Here is a 19661-nt window from a genome sequence, read left to right as displayed (position 1 = left end):
TCTCGGTTCAATTGTGTTGTGTGTTCTTAACATGCATATTCAAAAAAACATATACAAAAAACACAAGAAGAGAGCATTAATCTAAATAAATAAAATGTTGTGATTATCAACAAGAAAGGGTGGGAAAAGAATGATGAAATATGAAGTCAGAGATCATGCGGAAGGAAGAATTTCCAAGGCAACTTCCTTGAGTGATGGCATCATTTCCTGTTGATGCACACATATGTATTCGTTTCTCATTTTCCTTAGAACCCTCCATGGTCCAGGATAGCACCTGGGGACACAGACACAGAGAGAGAGTATAAAACTAAAACTTAATCTATCCAAGAGGATGTAGCATAGTAGCAAGAGACCAAACCTGAAGAGCACACCCCCGTTGCGTCCTTTAAAGTTGTGAATATAATAGACGGTCTCCATCTTGGGGAAAAATGAGAGGGTGAGTGCAGCTAGTTTTGGATAGAAGAATGCTGGATAATCTTTTAGCTTGTCATGGGAAAAAACTGATTTTCTTCTACATAACAACAACAATTTTGCATACAAAGGATACAGCCTGATCTTATTCTATCCAGCTCCCCATTGAAAATAATCAGATTTCGAGACGTCTCAACTACAGCCTCTTTGTACAGTTCTTCCACCACCAGCATCTCTGCTTATGTACATACATATATATATAAGAATAACCATTTTATTTACGACGAAAAGATGAACCAAATGTGCAATACCAATACCATTAACATTGAAGTATGGATAGCCAACTAGGAAGAGTTCGTCTTCGGGCTTTACTCGGTCTGCCATTTTAACCTTGGACACGAAACCAAAATCTTCAAAGAATGATGGTTTTGTTAAGTAGTCTAATTTGAGAGAAGAACCTCCAAAAACTGATTTTCTTGCAAACTCGACTTCATTGGCCTCGGGCAAGAACTGCAAATAGTTGTTCAGATATAGTAGTAGTATAAAGTTATATATGATGTGTAATTTTGTACTTGTAGAGACATACTTACAACTCTAGTCCGGGTGGTTTTCTCAGGACTAACAAGAAGGTCACAGTATTCACGGATCAGTTGCAAGCTCCCCGTCATTTCTATACCGCCTTCACCATCGCCTAGCAAAGAAGAAACTGTGTCTGTAACAAAACTTGAGTTTTGTGAATACTAATTGCAAGGCAAAAAGGAGACTTAGTTACCTGGCACAGAGTCCAGACCCGAGGTAGGAAATTCTATTTCCTGAGGATTTTGAATATGATAGTAGTAATATTTTTCTACTTGAAAACAAAATGAACAGACCAAGATTGACTGACCATCAGCTGTTTTTTGTTCTTTAATGCAAATTCAGTGGCTTCTTTAGCCTGTTAAAGGTTAGAAAAGTTGTTAAGAGGAGGGATTCAAGCAAGATATGCATATTACTACGATAAGAGTTCACTTCTGTCATCTTAGTCCGTCCTAGTGAGCATAAATGGTAAACAATTTTCATATTCCAGTAATTCATTTCACTCACATTTTATACAAAACATTAATATAAAAGTGAGACTCATATCCCGTTAACTTTTTTTGACATTTTTTAAAATTTGTGAATGTGAACTTCTATTGAGGTAATAGTATGTTATAGGCGCAACACTTGATAAAATAAAAAACTTGTATTGGATAAACAATGCTTACTTGCTTAAGTAGTTCATCATAATCACGCGGAAACTGGGTTTCGAATTCCGTGGAAGAGCCGCTCTTCCCAGCTCCAAATTTGAAAACCGCAAGATTTCGTGAATTTAACTATTAACACAACAATAAATAAAAACAAGACGTGAATTTGTGATATTTATCTCGATATTAATACTTAAAGTTTCAAGAATTTGTATCCTCACCAGTGGTGTTGAGTGTACAACGGGAAACCAAGAAACGGTTGGGAAACTCAACAATGCCATTGTATTTCTATTTCTCTCCATTCTTTCATTTTATTTTATTCAGGATAAATATTTCGCTTGTGGACATGGATACGCCGTACTATCTAGATGGACTATTTCTTTTTTCTCATTTAATCAACTCCATAAAACAAGAATATAACTTAGTGCTATTCTTAATATTTATTTTTATAAGTTACTGTATTAGAATTTTATTTGATTAGTTTATATTCAGATTTAATTTATAAGAGATATTTTTATCATACATATACATATTATAAATATGTGAACGGTTCATTATAATTAATACTAATAAATAAATATTTTATCATTTTCTTTTACAATTTCTTAGATTTTTTCTCATTTTCTTCATAAAAGTAGGCACTCCTTTTCCAAACTCTTCTACTCTCTTTAAATAATTTTTTTTGGCTGAATCATTTTTTTCATTTTGAAAAGTTCCTTCATAATTGATTCATTTCCTCACACTTTATTCTATCTACTTTATTCATTTTTCTACTTTATTATTTTTTCTCTTACTTTAATACAATAAATATATTTTTCTTAAACTTCGTACCGAAAAGAAACGCTTCAACTATAGTGGAATGGAGGGAGTATTAATTAGGCTCCTCCGCTCTCTTTTAAAATTTCTTTAATATACTCACTAATTAGGAATTACTAATATTTTTATAATACCAAATCTACTGACCCCAACATTTATCATATTTTATGATGTTTTGATATGAGGAATATAAAACTTATTCTAAGTGAAGAAAGTGAAAGGTTTGGGTTAAGTTTTATAGTAATTTTTTAGATTATAAATATGACATTTTGTAATTTATTATCCACACATATCTAGGTTTTTTTTAGTATAATCTTCATTGAATATTGAATTTTCTGCAGTAATTTGACTCACTTTTTGAGGTAATCTTTTGAACATCATCAACATTGTCATAATATGACTTCTCTATTTCTATTTCATGACGTTCGTGTATTAATAATGTTTGTTTTGCTATTTATTTGATCTCTCAACTGTTTTGCGATTGAGGATGATTATTTTGTTTGAATATATTAATATATTTTTTGCTACCCCAAATTATTTCATCATGTTTTATTGCCAATCACTTTATGCACTCTTTTTTTTTAACTATTACTTTAACGTATTTATTGTTGTAGATGATTTTGATATTTTTTATATCCACAATTTATGTTTGAACATTATAATTTATGATCAATTATTTTATGTTTATTATGTTTCAATTTTAAACCGAATATATTTTTTATTTTTCATATAACCAAAATTTTGTTACTTATTTTGTTCATTTTTATTATATACATTTTTTTGCTTACGATTTTTTTATAGTGATATTTTTCTATATTTTTTTAATTAATTTACAATCTAAAATTAATGAATTGAAAATATCTTATTTCGTACATGGCACACGTGTTATACTAATGGAAGAAGTGGAAGTAAAAAGGTTTTTGAATATAAATTGAAAACTCATTATAAAAACATCCCAATGAAATATTTTCAAGTATTATTATTGTAATAATAAAGGAAGAGGAAAATGTTTTTTAACATAAATTAAATATTCATTTAAAAAAATATCTATAAATAAGGAGTTAGAGGATTATCTCGGTTTAAGAATTCCTGAGCAGCGGCTTCTTTCTTTGTTATTAATCTTGATGGCTTCTATCTTTGTAATTTATGTTTTATTAAATATACTCTTTCCATTTTAGTCCGTACAACTCATACGCACGGATTTCACACTGTTTTAAGTCCATTATTAGGTCCGTTTTGAGTATCAAAGTAGCATTACATGTCCATTATTTGAATGTTTTAGCCATTTTGGTATTTTGACGTGTTTTGTAATAAATGTGCAAAATAGAGCTGAAAAAGGGCATAAAAAAGGTCAAAATCTTGAAGTTGGAGAAGAAGCACAACCCAACGGCCCGCTGTACCCAAGCCAGTGGTCGCTGAAACGAATCGAGAGAGTTCTGATTCTTTCCAGCGGCCCGTTGGGCCCGGTCATGCACAACAGTCTTAGTTTAACCATTTTTCTAGCTATTTTGAAGTCCGATTAGGTCGTTCTGCATTCCATTCTCTTTGTCTTCGAACGTTCTTCGTGATGGTACTTTGAAAATCACAATCAGAGTTCTTTGGATAAAGTTATCGCCATTACAAACGTCACGTAATGCTGTCAAGTGCTGAATTTAGGCTGAAATTCAAGGAAGGAAAGAAAGAAACTATTTATATTGTGAAACTTAACCTATGGAACACGAAATTTCCATCTCTACTATTACATGGAAGACACCATACCTCATTCATTATATATACCCCATATCCTCATTTATTATATTTAACCCATTCATAGCCTCCAAAATCGGGGAGCCCCCAAGGCTCCTCCTCCACTCTCCAACCCTAATTCCTACATCCGTCATTCCATCCATCATTCTTGAAGATTGGAGCAAGGTAAGAGACGACTAAAGATTGCACAACAATTAATCATTAGGCTTTGTTTGCTTTTTCTTTATTTTGTACTTTATTTTATAATTTTTTTCTATTTCTCTATGAGTAGCTATTTATAAGAATTCTTGGGATGTGTTAGTAACTTTTATTAGTTTATATAATTTTACTTTTTCGTATCCGTTTTGTTTATTACTTGCTTCGATTCTAAGTGTTGGATAATGCTTCATGTTTGAGTGATAGTACATTTTATAATGATCTATTGACTTGCAACATAATCGTGAGAAGATGTTTGTTTATTAGAAGAGCTTAGTTGACGCTACAATTAATTCCTTAAAATGATACTTTTAATTGAGAGCGAGAACAATATATAGGAGCCTAAATGCTTTTGACTTTTGAGAGTTGCAAATCTAGAATTGACGACTTTAGTGTATGTGATCTACTTTGTGCCACATAGGCAATATTTATTTGACTCGTTCTAGCTAAGTATGATATGTGCTAGGGTATCATAACTGTTGTTTGTGTAACTATAATTGTGAAAGATCTATCCTTTGAAAGATCTAGCTAAGTATAATTGTGAAAGATCTTCTTTATTTACATGTTTTTTTTTTCTAGTAACTCTTGTTTCTCTAGGTGGTATATGACGCTTAGTACATAATAGTCAATTGCAATTATATTGTTTGTGTTCGATATCCCGGTACTGAGGTGGGACCCATTCTCCACTAACAATACTTTAATTATTTTTTCTTTCTAATCCTCTCTTGCTTCATCAATTGTACATTAAAACCAATATTCAACCAAAAGTGCACATTCTTGTGGGACGGATGGAGTTAAAAAAAGCATACAAGCAAAACAGACCGGACTCAGACAATTTCGTACTGCTCTAGGTAACAATTAAAACAGAGCAAGTGAATACCATGGATGAGGTTTAAATCCCAAAAACTGAGCTCAACGTAACTCAACAAAATAAAGAAAAATACTTGATAAATTCGCTAGATTTATGTAAACCTGACCAAAATAGACGGCCTTATGTTGGAACTTGTGTGCCAATACTCTCTTCCATAGGAGAGTTCAAGTCGAAGGCATCATCCCCGTTGCTGCTGGTGTAGCTATCGCTAGCATTGACTAGGAGAGTTCAAGTCGAAGGCATCATCCTCGTTGCTGCTGGTGTAGCTATCGCTAGCATTAACCTTGGTCCTTTTCGGATCACCAGGATCATACCCCGGTTGGAACTTATGTAAATCCTTCACGAGAAGAAAGATGTTGTAGTACATATATTAGGGTTAATACCGTTGTTCGAGTGCGTCTTCATGGCTTTCTTGCGGATATCTTCCAAACTTTTGTTGTTGCCCCACATCCTTGTAGTGTTTTGGTAGACGACGCCAAATTTGGAGACATTCGTTTTGACTCGAGCTCAATGCTTGTGGAGGTGGTTCGGGCTACATTCCTTTTCCCAGGCCGGCTTCAGCGAAAGGTACATCCCAGAGATCCGCGATTAGAATTTGTTGATCTTCTAGTTGTTCGTGAAGATCGGATCCTCGGAGATGTCGACCCAACACCTAGTTGAAACCATCATCTCCACGGCGCTGTAGAGCTTGCGACCGACAGGGTGAAGATCTTTTGTTGCCCCCTTCCCCTACCCCTTGTGTGTGCTTGGGGAGCCTGCTCAGGAGGGGATCCTAATGACTCCATGTCCGAGAGCTCGTACTTGTCGGTGTTGGCATGGAAATTAGAGTTGGGGTTTGTGTTGGAGCCATGCATTCCTAGGGTACCAAGATCTTGAGTTCCCATCACCTGTCGATACATATCGCCATAGTTCCCCGCATTGGCAAAGTTGAGATCTCATCCTGCAACTTGACATAGGCTGTTGAAGGCTCCGTGGGGGAAGGCTGAGGTAGATTGGGGAAACGTCGTGGTACATCGGAGATTCGTCAGGATTTTTTAGGGGACCACCAGAATTTTTTATAAGAGATATGAACAACATGAGAAGAGATTGGAGTAAATGAGTGATAAAATAAGATGCGAAATGAGTTATTTATAAAATAAAAAATTCAAATTATTTTTTTTTGAAAGTTAAAATTCAGGGCCAGATTCTGCGGCGGAACCGCCCCACAATAGCGCCTCTGCAAAATCTGTCGCACCAAAGGTTGTTTGCCGCGACAACCTCCTCAGTAGGGGTGTCGAAACGGGTAGCAGGTATTGGGTACCCGCACACCTGACCTGATGCCCGTCGGGTATCGGGTACACACTACCCGACGGAAACGGGTAACGAGTCGAGATCGGGTAGTCATACTTTTGGTTTTGTGGGTATCGGGTATACCCGATACCCACTTGGAATATCCAATAATCCCAAAAATTATCTGATTTTAGTTTAATATTTTGTAACTTTTAATATTAATATTATTATTATTAATCTTTTTTCCTCAAGTATGAGTAAAACGTGTTTGTTTGCATACAAATACCAATATTAGCATATGTATTTTTTTAATATATACAGTGGCAGGGGAGTGTTATATTGTTAACTCATAACTTAATTGCTAACTATAACTAAATAATAGCCATTAGATATTCAAAAATTAAGGGCTTAGATTATCAATCCCTAAATGTCAATACGAACAAGGACAAACGTCAATAAGGCCATATGATTAATTCCAAAAAATATCAATAGGGGTATTAATGTCAATTAACTACATGTTTAGTAATAACTAACTTTTAAAAGAAATCCCAAAACTTTAAATTTATATAACATACTCCATCCGTCCCATTTTAGGAGTCCCGGTTGAGTTCAGCATGAGTTTTAAGAAATATAAAGGAAAGTTGGTGAAAAAAGATAGTGGAATGTAGGTCCTACTTTTATATATTAGTTTTATAATAAAATGTGAGTGGAAAAAGGTGAGTGGAATGTGAGGCCTATTACCAATTAGGGAATATAACAACCGGGACTCCTAAAGTGAGAGACCCAAAAGTAGTAAATCGGGGCTCCTAAAATGGGACGGAGGGAGTATATCAAATTAAATATAATTTCATAAGGATTCCAACGATATCTTACATGCATATGTTCCGACGTCAAAATTTTAAAAAAAAATTGAAAATTTTTAATTTTTTTGTACAGTAGAAATGTAAACATACTACATAAAATATGTCCATATAATATATGTAGAATGTCAATATAAGCAATGTGTTAACATTCTTAAAGCATTGTATTGACATTCTCAAAGCATTGTGTTGATATTTTCGAAACACTATATTGACATTTTCATCCAAAACCCTAATTTTGAGTTTTTTTTTTTTTTATCTTTTTTTAGTTTATTAATAAAAATGAAAATTACACGTGACAAATTGTAGACCACACGTTTTCTAAAATTCTATGGCCTTAAATTAGTTGTAGTTAGTAATTAAATGATGAGTTAGCAATTGATACTCCCCTACAGTGGCATATGCTAAACACACATGCATTATACATACAGTAGCATAGGGGTGTGTTATGGTCCTTACAGCATCTTAGCGTAAAACACAGCACAAATCACAGCCCTTGGATCATTAGATTGGATGGCTGTGATTTGTTACATTATGGTACTAAAAATCTACATTATTAGGCGAGGTACATTATTAGACTAGAAATGTACATTGTAAGACTAAAACTGTACATTTCTAAACTAAAATGCTACATTATTAAACTAAAATGCTACATTATTATCCGAGCTACATTATTAGTCTAAAATTCTACATTATTAGATGACACGTGACATTAATCTAACCATTAGATCATATGATCCAATGGACTGCAAGTGTTTTGAGTTTTACTTATACTTAGCGTTCTGACCTGAATACATCCCCAGTAGCATATACTTATACTTATTAAATTGTGGATGTTCAATGTCTAATGATTTGTGGACTTTTTTATCATCAAAATGTTAAATTATATCAACAGGTTTTAAGATAATGCAATCAAAAATTAAAAAAAAAAATTATTTTCAAAACAACAAAAATTTTGGATCGGGTCGAATATCTGTCATGTCGGATGCAGGTATTGCAGGATACCTAACACAGTATAGAGCGGATATCGAGACAATAATTTCAGTTAAAATCGGGTGCAGGTATCTACGGGCATCAGTTTCGACACCCCTTCCTTGGCCTTCCACCTGCAATGGGCCCCAAAAACCGGTCGCCCGAGGCCAATCGGTTTTGGGGCCCTGTCTATTAGAGGGTTGTATTTTCTTCAGCGTGGACGTTTAAAATATAGTACCAGCTGTCTAAATGGCAAGAGAAGATGACTGGCGATATTACGTGGCGACGTTCCACAAATCCTGGTCATCATGCAACCCGCCACGTTTCAACCTAACCGCCTTCTTATTTATCCATCAATTTTTGGAAATTGAATACTTACATCATCTCTATTTTTGATGAAAGATTCAATGACGTGTATGAGGCTATTTTTGTTGTTGTTGGTTTGTCTGGCAAGTGTGGAGCGGTTGAAGGCTTCTAATGCCAAGGATCAGGATTGCTCTTGGACTGCTTGGGCTCTCAACAAATTATCCGAGTAAACAAACCCCCTATCTCTTTTCTTCTTCTCCCTCATTTTCTTTGTGAAAAAACAATACTAGTATTAAGTTTTGCGCTTTACATTCATGTGTTTTGTAATTAAAAAAAACACCTTTTGTGAAGAGGGATCGGGCTGGTGAAGACCAAGAATGTGGCTCAAATTGTCGTGGAGAAAACAACGGATGCTGCATCAAGGTCCACCGACGCACTCAGCTCCGCAGCATACGGTATCCCCTTTTCCTTTGTTAGACCGTCTCCAGTAGCACATTAAAACCTAAAATGGGACATGTAAATAGCGCCAATAATACTCTAAAATTAATTACATTTTTGTTTTGTTGAGTAAAAAGTACTCTATAGATGACATACTTAGAGAATGACACTGAATTTTAGGAGATACTCCCTCCGTCCCCTATTAGGAGTCACTCTTTGACCGGACACGGGTTTTAAGAAATGTAAAGAAAAGTTGGTTGAAAAAGTTAGTGGAACGTGAGACCCATTTTTTTATATTGGTTTATAATAAAATGTGAGTGAATTGAATTAGTGGAATGTGAGACCTATTTACTATTTATGGTAAAAATGAAGTGTGACTCTTAATTGGGGACGGATCGAGATGGAAAAGAGTGACTCTTAATGGGGGACGGAGGGAGTATTAATGTGATAGTCATTATTTATATTAATGTGCTAGAGAGTTTTTTCTAAAAATTGAAATGTAACATCTTTTGTGAGACAAACTAAAAGGGAAAGTGTGACCATCTATTTTGAAAGTAAATATAAAAAAACTAAAATCAAAAACTTTGTTATTGAAATGTGATATCTTTTGTGAGACAAACTAAAAGGGAAAGTGTGACCATCTATTTTGAGAGTAAATATAAAAAAACTAAAATCAAAAACTTTGTTATTGAAATGTGATATTTTTTGTGAGACAAACTAAAAAGGAAAGTGTGACCATCTATTTTAAGAGTAAAAATAAAAAAAAAAGAACTAAAATCAAAAACTTTGTTAAATGTTGTGGGTAAAAAATGCATAATATAGGGAATATTTTTTAAAATGAGTTTAGTGTAAAATCATAGTATTTTGATATAACATTTATACTAAAATGGATTTGAGTTTAGTTTAATGTAAATAATCGGAGATGCTCTTACTTTTCATAGCTACCAATATTTTTATTGGTGGGCAGAGACGTCCAAGTATGCTTCCGACGTAGCGGGCAGCACCTCAGATACAGTCGGCAGTGCCAAGGAATGGGGTTTGCCTTCTGGTGCAAATGAGGAGCAGAACAACAATGCCTATGAATCTGCTTCAGGGCAAGCACACAGATTATTGAAAACAGCAAGTGATAAAGATGCATATAACAAAGTTGCCTGCGATTCGGCTTTAGATTTGGCCGGGGATGCAAAACATAAGACGTACAAAGCCTACGCATCAGGCTCAGATAAGGCCAAAGAGAGAGCTTCTGATGCGTATAACAAAGCTTCCCAGAGTTATGGAGATGCCAAGTCGAAGCTCGAAGACGCATACACATCGGCTAAGGCTTCGATGTCCGAGCAGGATAAGAAGAGGTACGAGGAAGCTAAAGAAAAGGCTTCGCAAGCTGCTGGCGATTTCGGAGATAAGATGAGAGGAGTAAGCACCGCAGATATGTGAACTGTCATGATTTCCGCAAGTTGATATATACAGAGTAGTATTTGGTTTAGGTAGCTACGCATATACGCATATACGCCTAATTCTACGGCTTTAGTAGAATTATCAAAGGTTTATAGTTCAATTTTGTCTACTTTGACACTATAACTAATACGTAGTATCAGTTTTACATCCTTACATCTACATCTCATGTTACTCTGTATTTTTTAGTATAATTAAATTAGATTTTAGTATAAAACGGAGCACGTTCAGTGCTAGCATCAAGAATTGATTTTATAGTCCCGTAATTCATAAAGTAATTCATAAAATAGAGTTGGATATTATCACCGTTTTACCCGTGAATGGTTGGAGTAACAATTTCTTCTCTTAATTCGTCTTGCTTATTTTATTTCTTTTAATTTTTTTACATGATCTTGAAATTAAAATCTTCGTTTTATTTCTTTTAATTATCTTCGTTTTATTTCTTTTAATTATTTTTGCATGAGCTTGAAATTAAAATCTTCAAACCAAAGTACTACTTTTTTTTTATATGTTTTATCTTCTATAGAGTTAAATAATCTTTACTTTCACTGTGGATCGACACTCGAAGTACTATATTCGACGTAGTATTCTTGCAGTATCGTTATAATATTAGAGTTATTTTTATTGAACTTGCCTGATCTTACACTTGATATTTGAACTTATTTGAACTCAAAAATTGCGCATCAATACTGATACCTTATTTCAGCAAAAAAGAACTAAATAAGGTGAAAAAAAATCATTCTATTGACCTAATAAAAACAACATCGTTTTGCAATTTTAAAAATTAATGGTGAATAATGAAAGTTATGAACAATTCCTAATTTTCTATCTCTCGTCTGAAAAATTCCCCATATCCAAGTTTCTTAACTCTAAAGTTAGAAGTACAAATTCTAAACACGTTATTGTTGTAACGTGAATGAATGTACAACTGTACAAGAAATTTATGACTTTGAAGTCATGTGAATGAATAGGATAGCCAAGAGAGTGTTGTGCAAAAATTTTCTAAATGCTAAATTCCCCATATTTTAATTCATTAAAATATGTTTTATTTATCTAATTAAATGCTATTACACATTTTTTAATTTTAAAGATCACGCAATGATATTGATCCTTATTTCCATTAATTTATTGAGATTGTGTAATTTTTACATGATAACTATATGGTTTGTGCATAGCACGGATGCTGATACTAGTGTTTCATTATAAAACACTCCAACACCAAGAATTTATCCAATATGTTATAGAGATTCTCGATCATAAATTCATAAAATGAAATTATATGTGCTAAAACTCACATTAGCAAGCAAAATAAAGGAAGAACAAGATCATAATATGCTTTCTAATGGATCATGAGGTCATACTTTGAAGATCATGATGATGGCTTGCTCTCTCTTTTTGAGTTAATTCATTCAATTCAACTTTAAGTTACGACTTTCAATTTATTCTCGACTTAACACTTGAATATTGTCTAGGAGTTTGATCTCTTAGAGTAATTATGTTGGACCGCTGACTTGGTTGTGTTGCAAAGTCAACGGTCTATTGTCTAGGTCATAGCAATTTTGGCGGACTACTAAATTGGTAATTTTTATTTGGATGAAATTTGAGTTGGTAGAATTTTAGAAATGATTATATTATATTTATTTATTTTCACCAACTTCATAGTTTATGAGAAGAATTTGAACCATAGATTTTTCCATCAATTAGCCACTTAATACGTAAATTTTAAAATATTACATTCCAAGTGTCAAATCTTTATGGGTTATAAATATAGAGAAAGAAAGGGAAATAAGATGAATAATGAAGATGAGGAGTAAAAATCTTGAGAGAAGAGCGGCATGTGGCGCAGTTCTTACTATGATTGTAAGAATTATTTATAATTTGATTATTACTTCGTTATGTCTTACATATTTCAATACGAGTGAAATATTTTTCATTTTGACCATAGTTAAATTCGTTGTCTCGTACCTCATACGTCTCACTTTGACCCGACAAAAGTTTTAAGAAATATAAAAAAAAGTTAGTTGAAAAGATAAGTGATACATGGGTCCTATTTATATACTTCCTTTGTCCCATAATAGACGTCACACTTTCCTTTTTAGTTTGTCTCACAAAAGATGTCTTATTTCTTTTTTTGAAAAAAAATTCTCTCTCACATTAATATAAGTATACTATTTTCTCTCTCCATCTAACACATAAAATAACATCTCCTAAAATCTCATGTCATTCTCCAAGTTATACTCCTTCCGTCCCCGATTAAGAGTCTCATTTTTTCATTTTTGTCCGTCTCTAATTAAGAGTCACATTTCATTTTTACTATAAATAGTAAATAGGTCCCACATTCCACTAACTCAATTCACTCATATTTTATTATAAAACTAATATAAAAAAATGATCCTACATTCCACTAATTTTTTCAATCAATTTTTCTTTACATTTTTTAAAACCGGTGCCCGGTCAAAGTGTGACTCTTAATCAGGGACGGAGGGAGTAATATAATATGTGAGGAAATGAGTTAGTGGAATGTATTGTTCAGTACCAAAGCTAGTAAAAATGAAATTAGACGATTAATAAGGGACATACCAAAATGAAAATAGAAGTGATAGAAAACTGGGATACATAAGTATTACTCCCTCCGTCCACGAAAATTCGTCCCGGTTTGACCGGGCACGGGTTTTAAGAAATGTAATAGAAAGTGAGTTGAAAAGGTTAGTGGATTGTGGGTCCTACTTTTAAAGTATTAGTTTTATAATAAAATATGAGTAGGAATGAGTTAGTGGAATATGGGGCCCACTACCAAAAATGATAAAAGTGAAGTGGGACAAATTTTGGGGGACGGACGGAAATGGAAAACTGGGACAAATTTTCGTGGACGGAGGGAGTATTTTTTTTATTTAATCTTATTTTATTTTCTTTTCGCTTTGATACAATTTTAGTTTAAATTCGGTTGGTTATTGATATAATTGTGTATGATATGAATATTAGAGTTGAAAAATTGATAAGCTAAGTGTTTACTTACGTGTATGGAGGAAAAAAGAAATCGAAAAAAGCGAGAAGTGGCAGCACAATTGGCGCTCAACCTAGCATGGCAAAGCATTGCATGAAAAAGAGTAGCACTTGCCAATCTCGTGTCCATACCACCAAAAATCAAGAGAGAAAATCAAAATAATCGAAAAAGTGATCGCGAATGAGCAACGAGGTGGGCGAGGATGGGCTGCGGAAGCCCCTATTGCACACTGGCAGCTGGTACCGAATGGCCGGTCTCCGCTCATCATCCAGCATGATGAGCTCCTCCGCCCAGATCCTCCGTGAATCCATCTCTGTCTATCTCTGCGTTCTAATCGTCGCCCTCGGCCCCATCCAATTTGGTTTCACCGTTAGTCATCTATCTATCTGCCTCTCTATTCTCCAATTTTTTTTTTCCATTCTCATGTTTTCTCTTTTCTAGTGCGGATATTCCAATCCTACTCAATCCGATATCATTTCTGATCTTCGCCTCACTATTCCTGAGGTATTATACTACTCCATATGATTGTTTCTCATTTTTAAAAAAAATATAGAGTACTAATATTAACCTTTTTTCATGTTTCAAAGTTTTCCGCATTTGGTTCTTTAGCAAATGTTGGGGCAATGGTTGGTGCAATAGCAAGTGGCCAAATCGCGGAATATATCGGAAGAAAAGGGGTATGTATGTATGTATAATGTAATTTGATTCTCTATTGTTATCCTTATCCTTTAATTGTTTTGTGGCAGTCACTGATGATTGCTTCCATTCCAAACATCCTTGGTTGGCTTGCTATTTCCTTCGCAAAAGTGAGTTTCAGTTTTTGATTTTGGCATTTTGTGATGGAGCTTGAAATTGAATGTTAGTCGACGTTTGCTGATACAGGACTCATCGTTCTTGTTTATGGGAAGACTGCTGGCAGGGTTTGGAGTGGGCATAATCTCCTACACGGTAATTTATGATCAGTCGTACGGTTAAGATGATTCGAATATTGTACAAGTCGATGACAGTCTCCTGTTTGAATGTGCAAGGTGCCAGTATATATAGCAGAGATATCACCCCAAAACCTGAGAGGAAGGCTCGGATGTGTAAACCAGGTTAACTTACTCCTGCATTGCTTTTACCTTTTGCATTTCATTTGGAATGGATTCTTGAATCGAATTTCCTACTCTCATTTAGCTTTCAGTTACAATCGGAATAATGCTGGTGTATGTTTTGGGCCTTTTTTTACCATGGAGAGTTCTTGCAGTTTTAGGTGAGTATTATGTGTAATTGTTTTAGTATCCAACTTCAGTTGTATCTTGAAACTTAAGAGAATCAATTGTTTTGTATCAAAATTAGCACACTATATTATTGGAAAGCATCTCCTATGATCTACCTTGTTCTCATTCCTTAATATGACTCTATTGAGTGGATCCTGTGAGAATGATACCACATTTAGCTGCAGTATGTGCTATGCTTTATCTGCTCGAGCCTTGGAAATGATATCACTTCTAGATATGTATTAATTTGATTATTTCATGTCCAGGAATTTTGCCATGCACATTCTTGATACCTGGTCTGTTTTTCATTCCCGAGTCACCTCGTTGGTTGGTATGAGATATACAAGCTTCAAACAGACCCTTGTCATGCTTCAGATTCATGTCATCTCATTCAACTGTGTTTAAAATCTAGGCCAAAATGGGCCTACACGAAGATGCTGAAACTTCTCTACAAGTTTTACGAGGATTTGAAACAGATATCACAAATGAGTTAAATGAAATTAAGGTATGCTACTCTTTTTTCTTTTTCTCGCATTTGTTTATAAGAGAGTTGTACTTCATTTCATGTGATTCTGTTAACTCACTTTGTTTTGTCAAGAAATCTGTGGCTTCGTCAACCAAAAGAACTGCCATTCGGTTTTCAGAGCTCAAGAGAAGACGCTATTGGTATCCCTTGATGGTACTCTGCATTATCTTTAAAGATTTCTCTCCATACACACAAAGATATTTGTTTCTTCTTGCTCATGCCATGTCGATTCATTGGCTTTCCTGTAGGTGGGAATTGGACTTCTTGTACTCCAGCAATTAAGTGGTATTAATGGCGTTCTTTTCTATTCGAGTAGCATATTTCAATCTGCAGGTCAGGCCTCAAGATATAAATCCATTCAATCCTGAGTTATATGTTTGTAAATCACCAAAGCTGAAATCTTCTTATGACAATTATAAACAGGGATTTCATCAGGTAAAGCAGCAACATGTGGGATTGGGGCAATTCAGGTAAATGGAATAATAAGATAGTCTTCATAATATAAGTAAGCAAGCAAGCTGAGTTTAGATCCTATAATTTTTGAAGGTCATTGTTACTGGGATATCCGCAGCTTTGGTAGATAAAGCGGGTCGCAGGATTCTTCTTATAGTACGCTCACTACTATTACGTTGTTTTGGTTTCTGCGATATGATACGCTAACTATACTCTTTTGTGCAGGTGTCCTCCTCATTAATGACTGCCAGCAGCCTCCTTGTTGCAACTATGTTCTATTTACATGTCTCTACTAATTCTTTATTTTGTATCCAATTCTTAGTATCCTCACCTTTTGATATACTAGTAATTTTCAAACAGGATATTTTACCTGAAAAGTCTCATTCTATCTTGCAAGTATTGGCATTGGTTGGACTTGTGGTATTCTCTACTACTCATATCAGACACACATTCTAATCTATTAACTAGTATACTCCACTTCATTAACCATTTTGTTTCCATATTTCAGATTATGGTGATTGGTTTTTCTGTTGGACTTGGAGCTGTGCCATGGGTTATAATGTCTGAGGTATGAAAATGGAAAAAACATCTTCTGAATCAATCTCCTTACACCTTGAATAGAATAAAAAAAAGCAAACATTTTAATTTCTTAGTATTAACTAGGAGTATTTCACAGATTCTTCCAGTAAGCATTAAAAGCCTTGCTGGCAGTGTAGCAACATTAGCAAATTGGTTCTCAGCATCAGTGGTTACAATGACAGCTAACTTGCTGTTAACCTGGAGTAGTGGAGGTTCTGTGTCTCTCTTGTCTCTACTTATATATATCTATACGCATAAGGTTTGTCTAAGCATCGAGTTTTGGTACAATTTGACAGGGACGTTCGTCATTTATGCCTCGGTATCAGCCTTTACTGTAGCATTTGTGGCTTTGTGGGTTCCTGAAACCAAAGGAAAAACACTAGAAGAAATTCAAGGATTCTTTAGGTGATATATAGTGTTACCAATTACTATTGCTCTCCAAATTGTTTTGTTTGTTGGAAGTTCAATTATGACAAGATACACTTCTTTATTTACAGTAGTTATTTCATTAATCTGAAACATGGTAATGATTTTTTAAATACACTTAAATATGTTCATCTTATTGCTCATTCCCGAGAAAATTTTCTGGCATGAAATTAAAAAAATACGTGTTAAAGATTAAAATAGACATAATAAATTATGAGAGAGTAAAGTACAAATGAGAATAAAGTGTTTGCCAAAAAAAATGATTCAACTATCTTCGCACATCCAAAAAAAATACTCCCTCCGTCCCGCTTTAGCAGTCCCATTGACTTTTCTGCACTCGTTTTGTAAAAATGATAATAAATAGTTAAAGTGGAGAAATAATAAAGTAAAAAAGAGAATAATGTAGAGAAGAGTCTTATCTACGTTATTCTCTTTTTTATTTTATTATTTCTTCAATTTAACTATTTATTATCATTTTTACAAAACGAGTACAGAAAAGTCAATGGGACTGCTAAAGCGGGACGGAGGGAGTATGACTCAACGATAGTAAGCGATGGAGCAATGTCTAACTCAAAGGAATTGTGTGCTCGTAAAGTTAGTAAACATAATGAAAAGAAGAGTATTATATAGTGAGATGTGATTACATTGAGGTCACAGAGATTGCGTTATATCTTTCACAAAAAGCCTTCCTGATGTAACGTTTAATGCAGAAACGATGAGTGGTAGATTTTATCAAGGATCTATTTAGAGTATAAGGGAAAAAATTTAGATAGTTTTATATACTTTTAGCATTTTTTTGAATATTAGTGAGATATTGATAAGATATTAACTAAAAAGTGTAGTGAATAAATAGTTTAAGAAAAGGTCGTGGAAGCTGTAAAATACTCCCTCCATTCCATAATAAGAGTTACAATTTACCATTCACAATAAGAGTTACACTTTATTTTTACTATAAATGGTAAGTAGGTCCCAAATTCCACTAACTTACTTCACTCATATTTTATTATAAAACCAATATATAAAAGCGGTCTTATATTCCATTAACTTTTCCAACTCATTGTTCTTTACATTTTTTAAAATATGTGCCCATAATAAAAATGACTCCTATTGTGGGAAGGAGAGAGTAATTTGCTCTAATTGATTATAACCTCATAAAACTCTAAAATAGATTGATCGAGAATGTTCATTATGATACCCCCTTCGTTTTATAAAGTAGGAACTATTGAAACAATATAAGTTTTTAATAAAAAATTAGAAAAGTCAAAAAAAATAGAAAGAAAATTTGTGTTAGTAGAAAATAAAATCCACCTCATCGAGGGAAAGAAGTTTCCTAAAGTGAAAAGATTCTATTTCTATGACACGAACTAAAATGAAAAGAATATCTATTTTTATGAAATAGAGAAGTGAAAAATGCAAAATAATTTTCGGATATAAAATCAGGCACTAAACTATAATCATGATGACAAATAAAGTTAAGGCGAGTATTCTCATCCCCACAACTTTATTTTGTTTAATAGAATTATTTTTATTACTATGAAATATATTTTCACTTACAAATTTAAAATATCAACTCACCAATTTCAATAATTGTCCACTATAATTTTAGTACGAGTTTTAAAAAATGTAAAAAGAAAGTAGATTAAAAGAAGGGGCAACTGCTTTTAAAGTCACCAACTTTCCATGAATTTCGGTTTTTCCCACGAACTTTTAAAAGTTCGTGTAATGTCACGATGTTTATTGTCGGTTGTCATTTTTCCATGTCAGGTCTTTCGGTCTGATTCAAACTGTTCGTTTCCTATTAAGACAATGTCCAAATTCATTTATCTTACTATCGTTATCTTCGTCTTTGAAATAGCTTCGCGTGGATGCCTTGTACGCCTCAATCGGAACTAGGATGAAAAAGTTATGGCCATTTGATGAAGGCTGCGAACTTTGTGCGACCTTGTACCATCATAATGGCCATAACTTCTTCATCTGAGTGCCAATTGAGGCGTACAAGGTACCCACGCGAAGCTATTTCAAAGGCGAAGATAACGATGGTAAGATAAAAGAATTTGGACATTGTCTTAATAGGAAACGAACAGTTTGAATTAGACCGGAAAACCTGACATGGGAAAATGACAACCGACAATAAAGTTCGTGACATTACACGAACTTTTTAAAGTTCGTGAAAAAAAACCGGAATTCATGGAAAGTTGGTGACTTTAAAGCAGTTACCCATTAAAAAAATTAGTGGAATATGTTTCTCATTTATATATATATAGTTTTATACTCCCTCCGTTCCACATAATTGTCACTCCTTTTCATTTTGGTCCATCCTAATTATCACTTTTTATTTTTACCATAAATGGTAAGTAGGTCCCAAATTCCAGTAACTCATTTCACTCACATTTTATTATAAACTAATATAAAAAGTGGGTTTCACATTCCACTAACTTTTCTAACCAACTTTTCTTTACATTTATTAAAACCCGTGCCCACAATAAAATGACAATTATGGTGGGACGGATGGAGAACAAAATGCGAATGAAATGAGTTAGCGGAATGTAGTTACTATCATTTATGGTAAAAAGTGAAAGTGGACAATTAATGGAGGACGGATGGAGTATTAAACTTAGTTGAATTCGTAAATTAAAATACGGGGAAAGCAAATGAATGTTGATTTATTCTTTTTATTTTACTCCATCCGCCCAAGAAAAATAGTCTTATTTACCATTTGTCCACAAAAAATAATTACATTTCTTAAAATTGAAAGTTTCTCTCTTGTACCTTTAGCACTTTTTCTCTCCTCTTCCATATGAGAAAAAATTCACTAGTCAAGGAACACCAAAATAACAATCCTATTGAGTATATCA

At 33.8% G+C, this 19661-nt stretch overlaps 3 protein-coding genes and 1 long non-coding RNA gene across 4 annotated transcripts; 2 read left to right on the top strand and 2 right to left on the bottom strand.

Moving 5' to 3' along the window:
* Window positions 1–52: 52 nt before the first annotated feature.
* Window positions 53–1800, bottom strand: LOC125202860 (LOW PSII ACCUMULATION protein (DUF1995)). Its single transcript, XM_089063612.1, has 8 exons — window positions 1656–1800; window positions 1298–1345; window positions 1184–1223; window positions 1002–1102; window positions 729–921; window positions 548–646; window positions 359–476; window positions 53–274 (listed from the first exon to the last, which is right to left on the bottom strand). Exons 2-8 carry the CDS (start codon window positions 1298–1300, stop codon window positions 154–156), a joined length of 675 nt encoding a protein of 224 aa, XP_088919738.1. The 5' UTR covers window positions 1301–1345; window positions 1656–1800; the 3' UTR covers window positions 53–153.
* A 6927-nt stretch (window positions 1801–8727) lies between these two features.
* On the top strand, window positions 8728–10715 carry LOC125200836 (uncharacterized). Its single transcript, XM_048098634.2, has 3 exons — window positions 8728–8895; window positions 9021–9124; window positions 10075–10715. Exons 1-3 carry the CDS (start codon window positions 8759–8761, stop codon window positions 10539–10541), a joined length of 708 nt encoding a protein of 235 aa, XP_047954591.1. The 5' UTR covers window positions 8728–8758; the 3' UTR covers window positions 10542–10715.
* On the bottom strand, window positions 8767–10166 carry LOC148931548 (uncharacterized). Its single transcript, XR_016135288.1, has 2 exons — window positions 10040–10166; window positions 8767–9171 (listed from the first exon to the last, which is right to left on the bottom strand). It is a non-coding gene; the product is annotated as an uncharacterized LOC148931548 (long non-coding RNA).
* Window positions 10716–13703: 2988 nt separating the features above from the next.
* On the top strand, window positions 13704–16942 carry LOC125200831 (sugar transporter ERD6-like 6). Its single transcript, XM_048098622.2, has 18 exons — window positions 13704–13932; window positions 14005–14067; window positions 14151–14240; window positions 14310–14369; window positions 14446–14511; window positions 14592–14657; window positions 14740–14815; window positions 15089–15153; window positions 15235–15327; window positions 15421–15501; window positions 15597–15681; window positions 15772–15818; window positions 15895–15957; window positions 16027–16086; window positions 16162–16221; window positions 16310–16369; window positions 16478–16592; window positions 16677–16942. Exons 1-18 carry the CDS (start codon window positions 13744–13746, stop codon window positions 16787–16789), a joined length of 1452 nt encoding a protein of 483 aa, XP_047954579.1. The 5' UTR covers window positions 13704–13743; the 3' UTR covers window positions 16790–16942.
* The last annotated feature ends 2719 nt before the right edge of the window (window positions 16943–19661 follow it).

Source organism: Salvia hispanica, chromosome 2, assembly GCF_029641045.1.
Source record: "Salvia hispanica isolate PSC_SH4W2 chromosome 2, Shi_PSC_v1, whole genome shotgun sequence".
Lineage (NCBI taxonomy): Eukaryota > Viridiplantae > Streptophyta > Magnoliopsida > Lamiales > Lamiaceae > Salvia > Salvia hispanica.
Note: the sequence above shows the minus strand (reverse complement) of the source record. Positions and strands in the feature narration are given on the sequence as shown.

Excerpts from the sequence above, each read along its gene's own strand:
- LOC125202860 (XM_089063612.1), bottom strand. Across the intron at positions 922-1,001 it reads AAACCACCCGGACTAGAGTT|TTCTTGCCCGAGGCCAATGA; the intron begins GTAAGTATGTCT and ends AACTATTTGCAG. Across the intron at positions 477-547 it reads GGATAGAATAAGATCAGGCT|ATTATCCAGCATTCTTCTAT; the intron begins GTATCCTTTGTA and ends ACAAGCTAAAAG.
- LOC125200831 (XM_048098622.2), top strand. The coding sequence starts at position 13,744 with ATGAGCAACGAGGTGGGCGAGGATGGGCTGCGGAAGCCCCTATTGCAC. Across the intron at positions 15,682-15,771 it reads TAGCATATTTCAATCTGCAG|GGATTTCATCAGGTAAAGCA; the intron begins GTCAGGCCTCAA and ends AATTATAAACAG. Across the intron at positions 16,087-16,161 it reads CAACTATGTTCTATTTACAT|GATATTTTACCTGAAAAGTC; the intron begins GTCTCTACTAAT and ends ATTTTCAAACAG.
- LOC125200836 (XM_048098634.2), top strand. The coding sequence starts at position 8,759 with ATGAAAGATTCAATGACGTGTATGAGGCTATTTTTGTTGTTGTTGGTT. Across the intron at positions 8,896-9,020 it reads GCTCTCAACAAATTATCCGA|AGGGATCGGGCTGGTGAAGA; the intron begins GTAAACAAACCC and ends CCTTTTGTGAAG. Across the intron at positions 9,125-10,074 it reads ACTCAGCTCCGCAGCATACG|AGACGTCCAAGTATGCTTCC; the intron begins GTATCCCCTTTT and ends ATTGGTGGGCAG.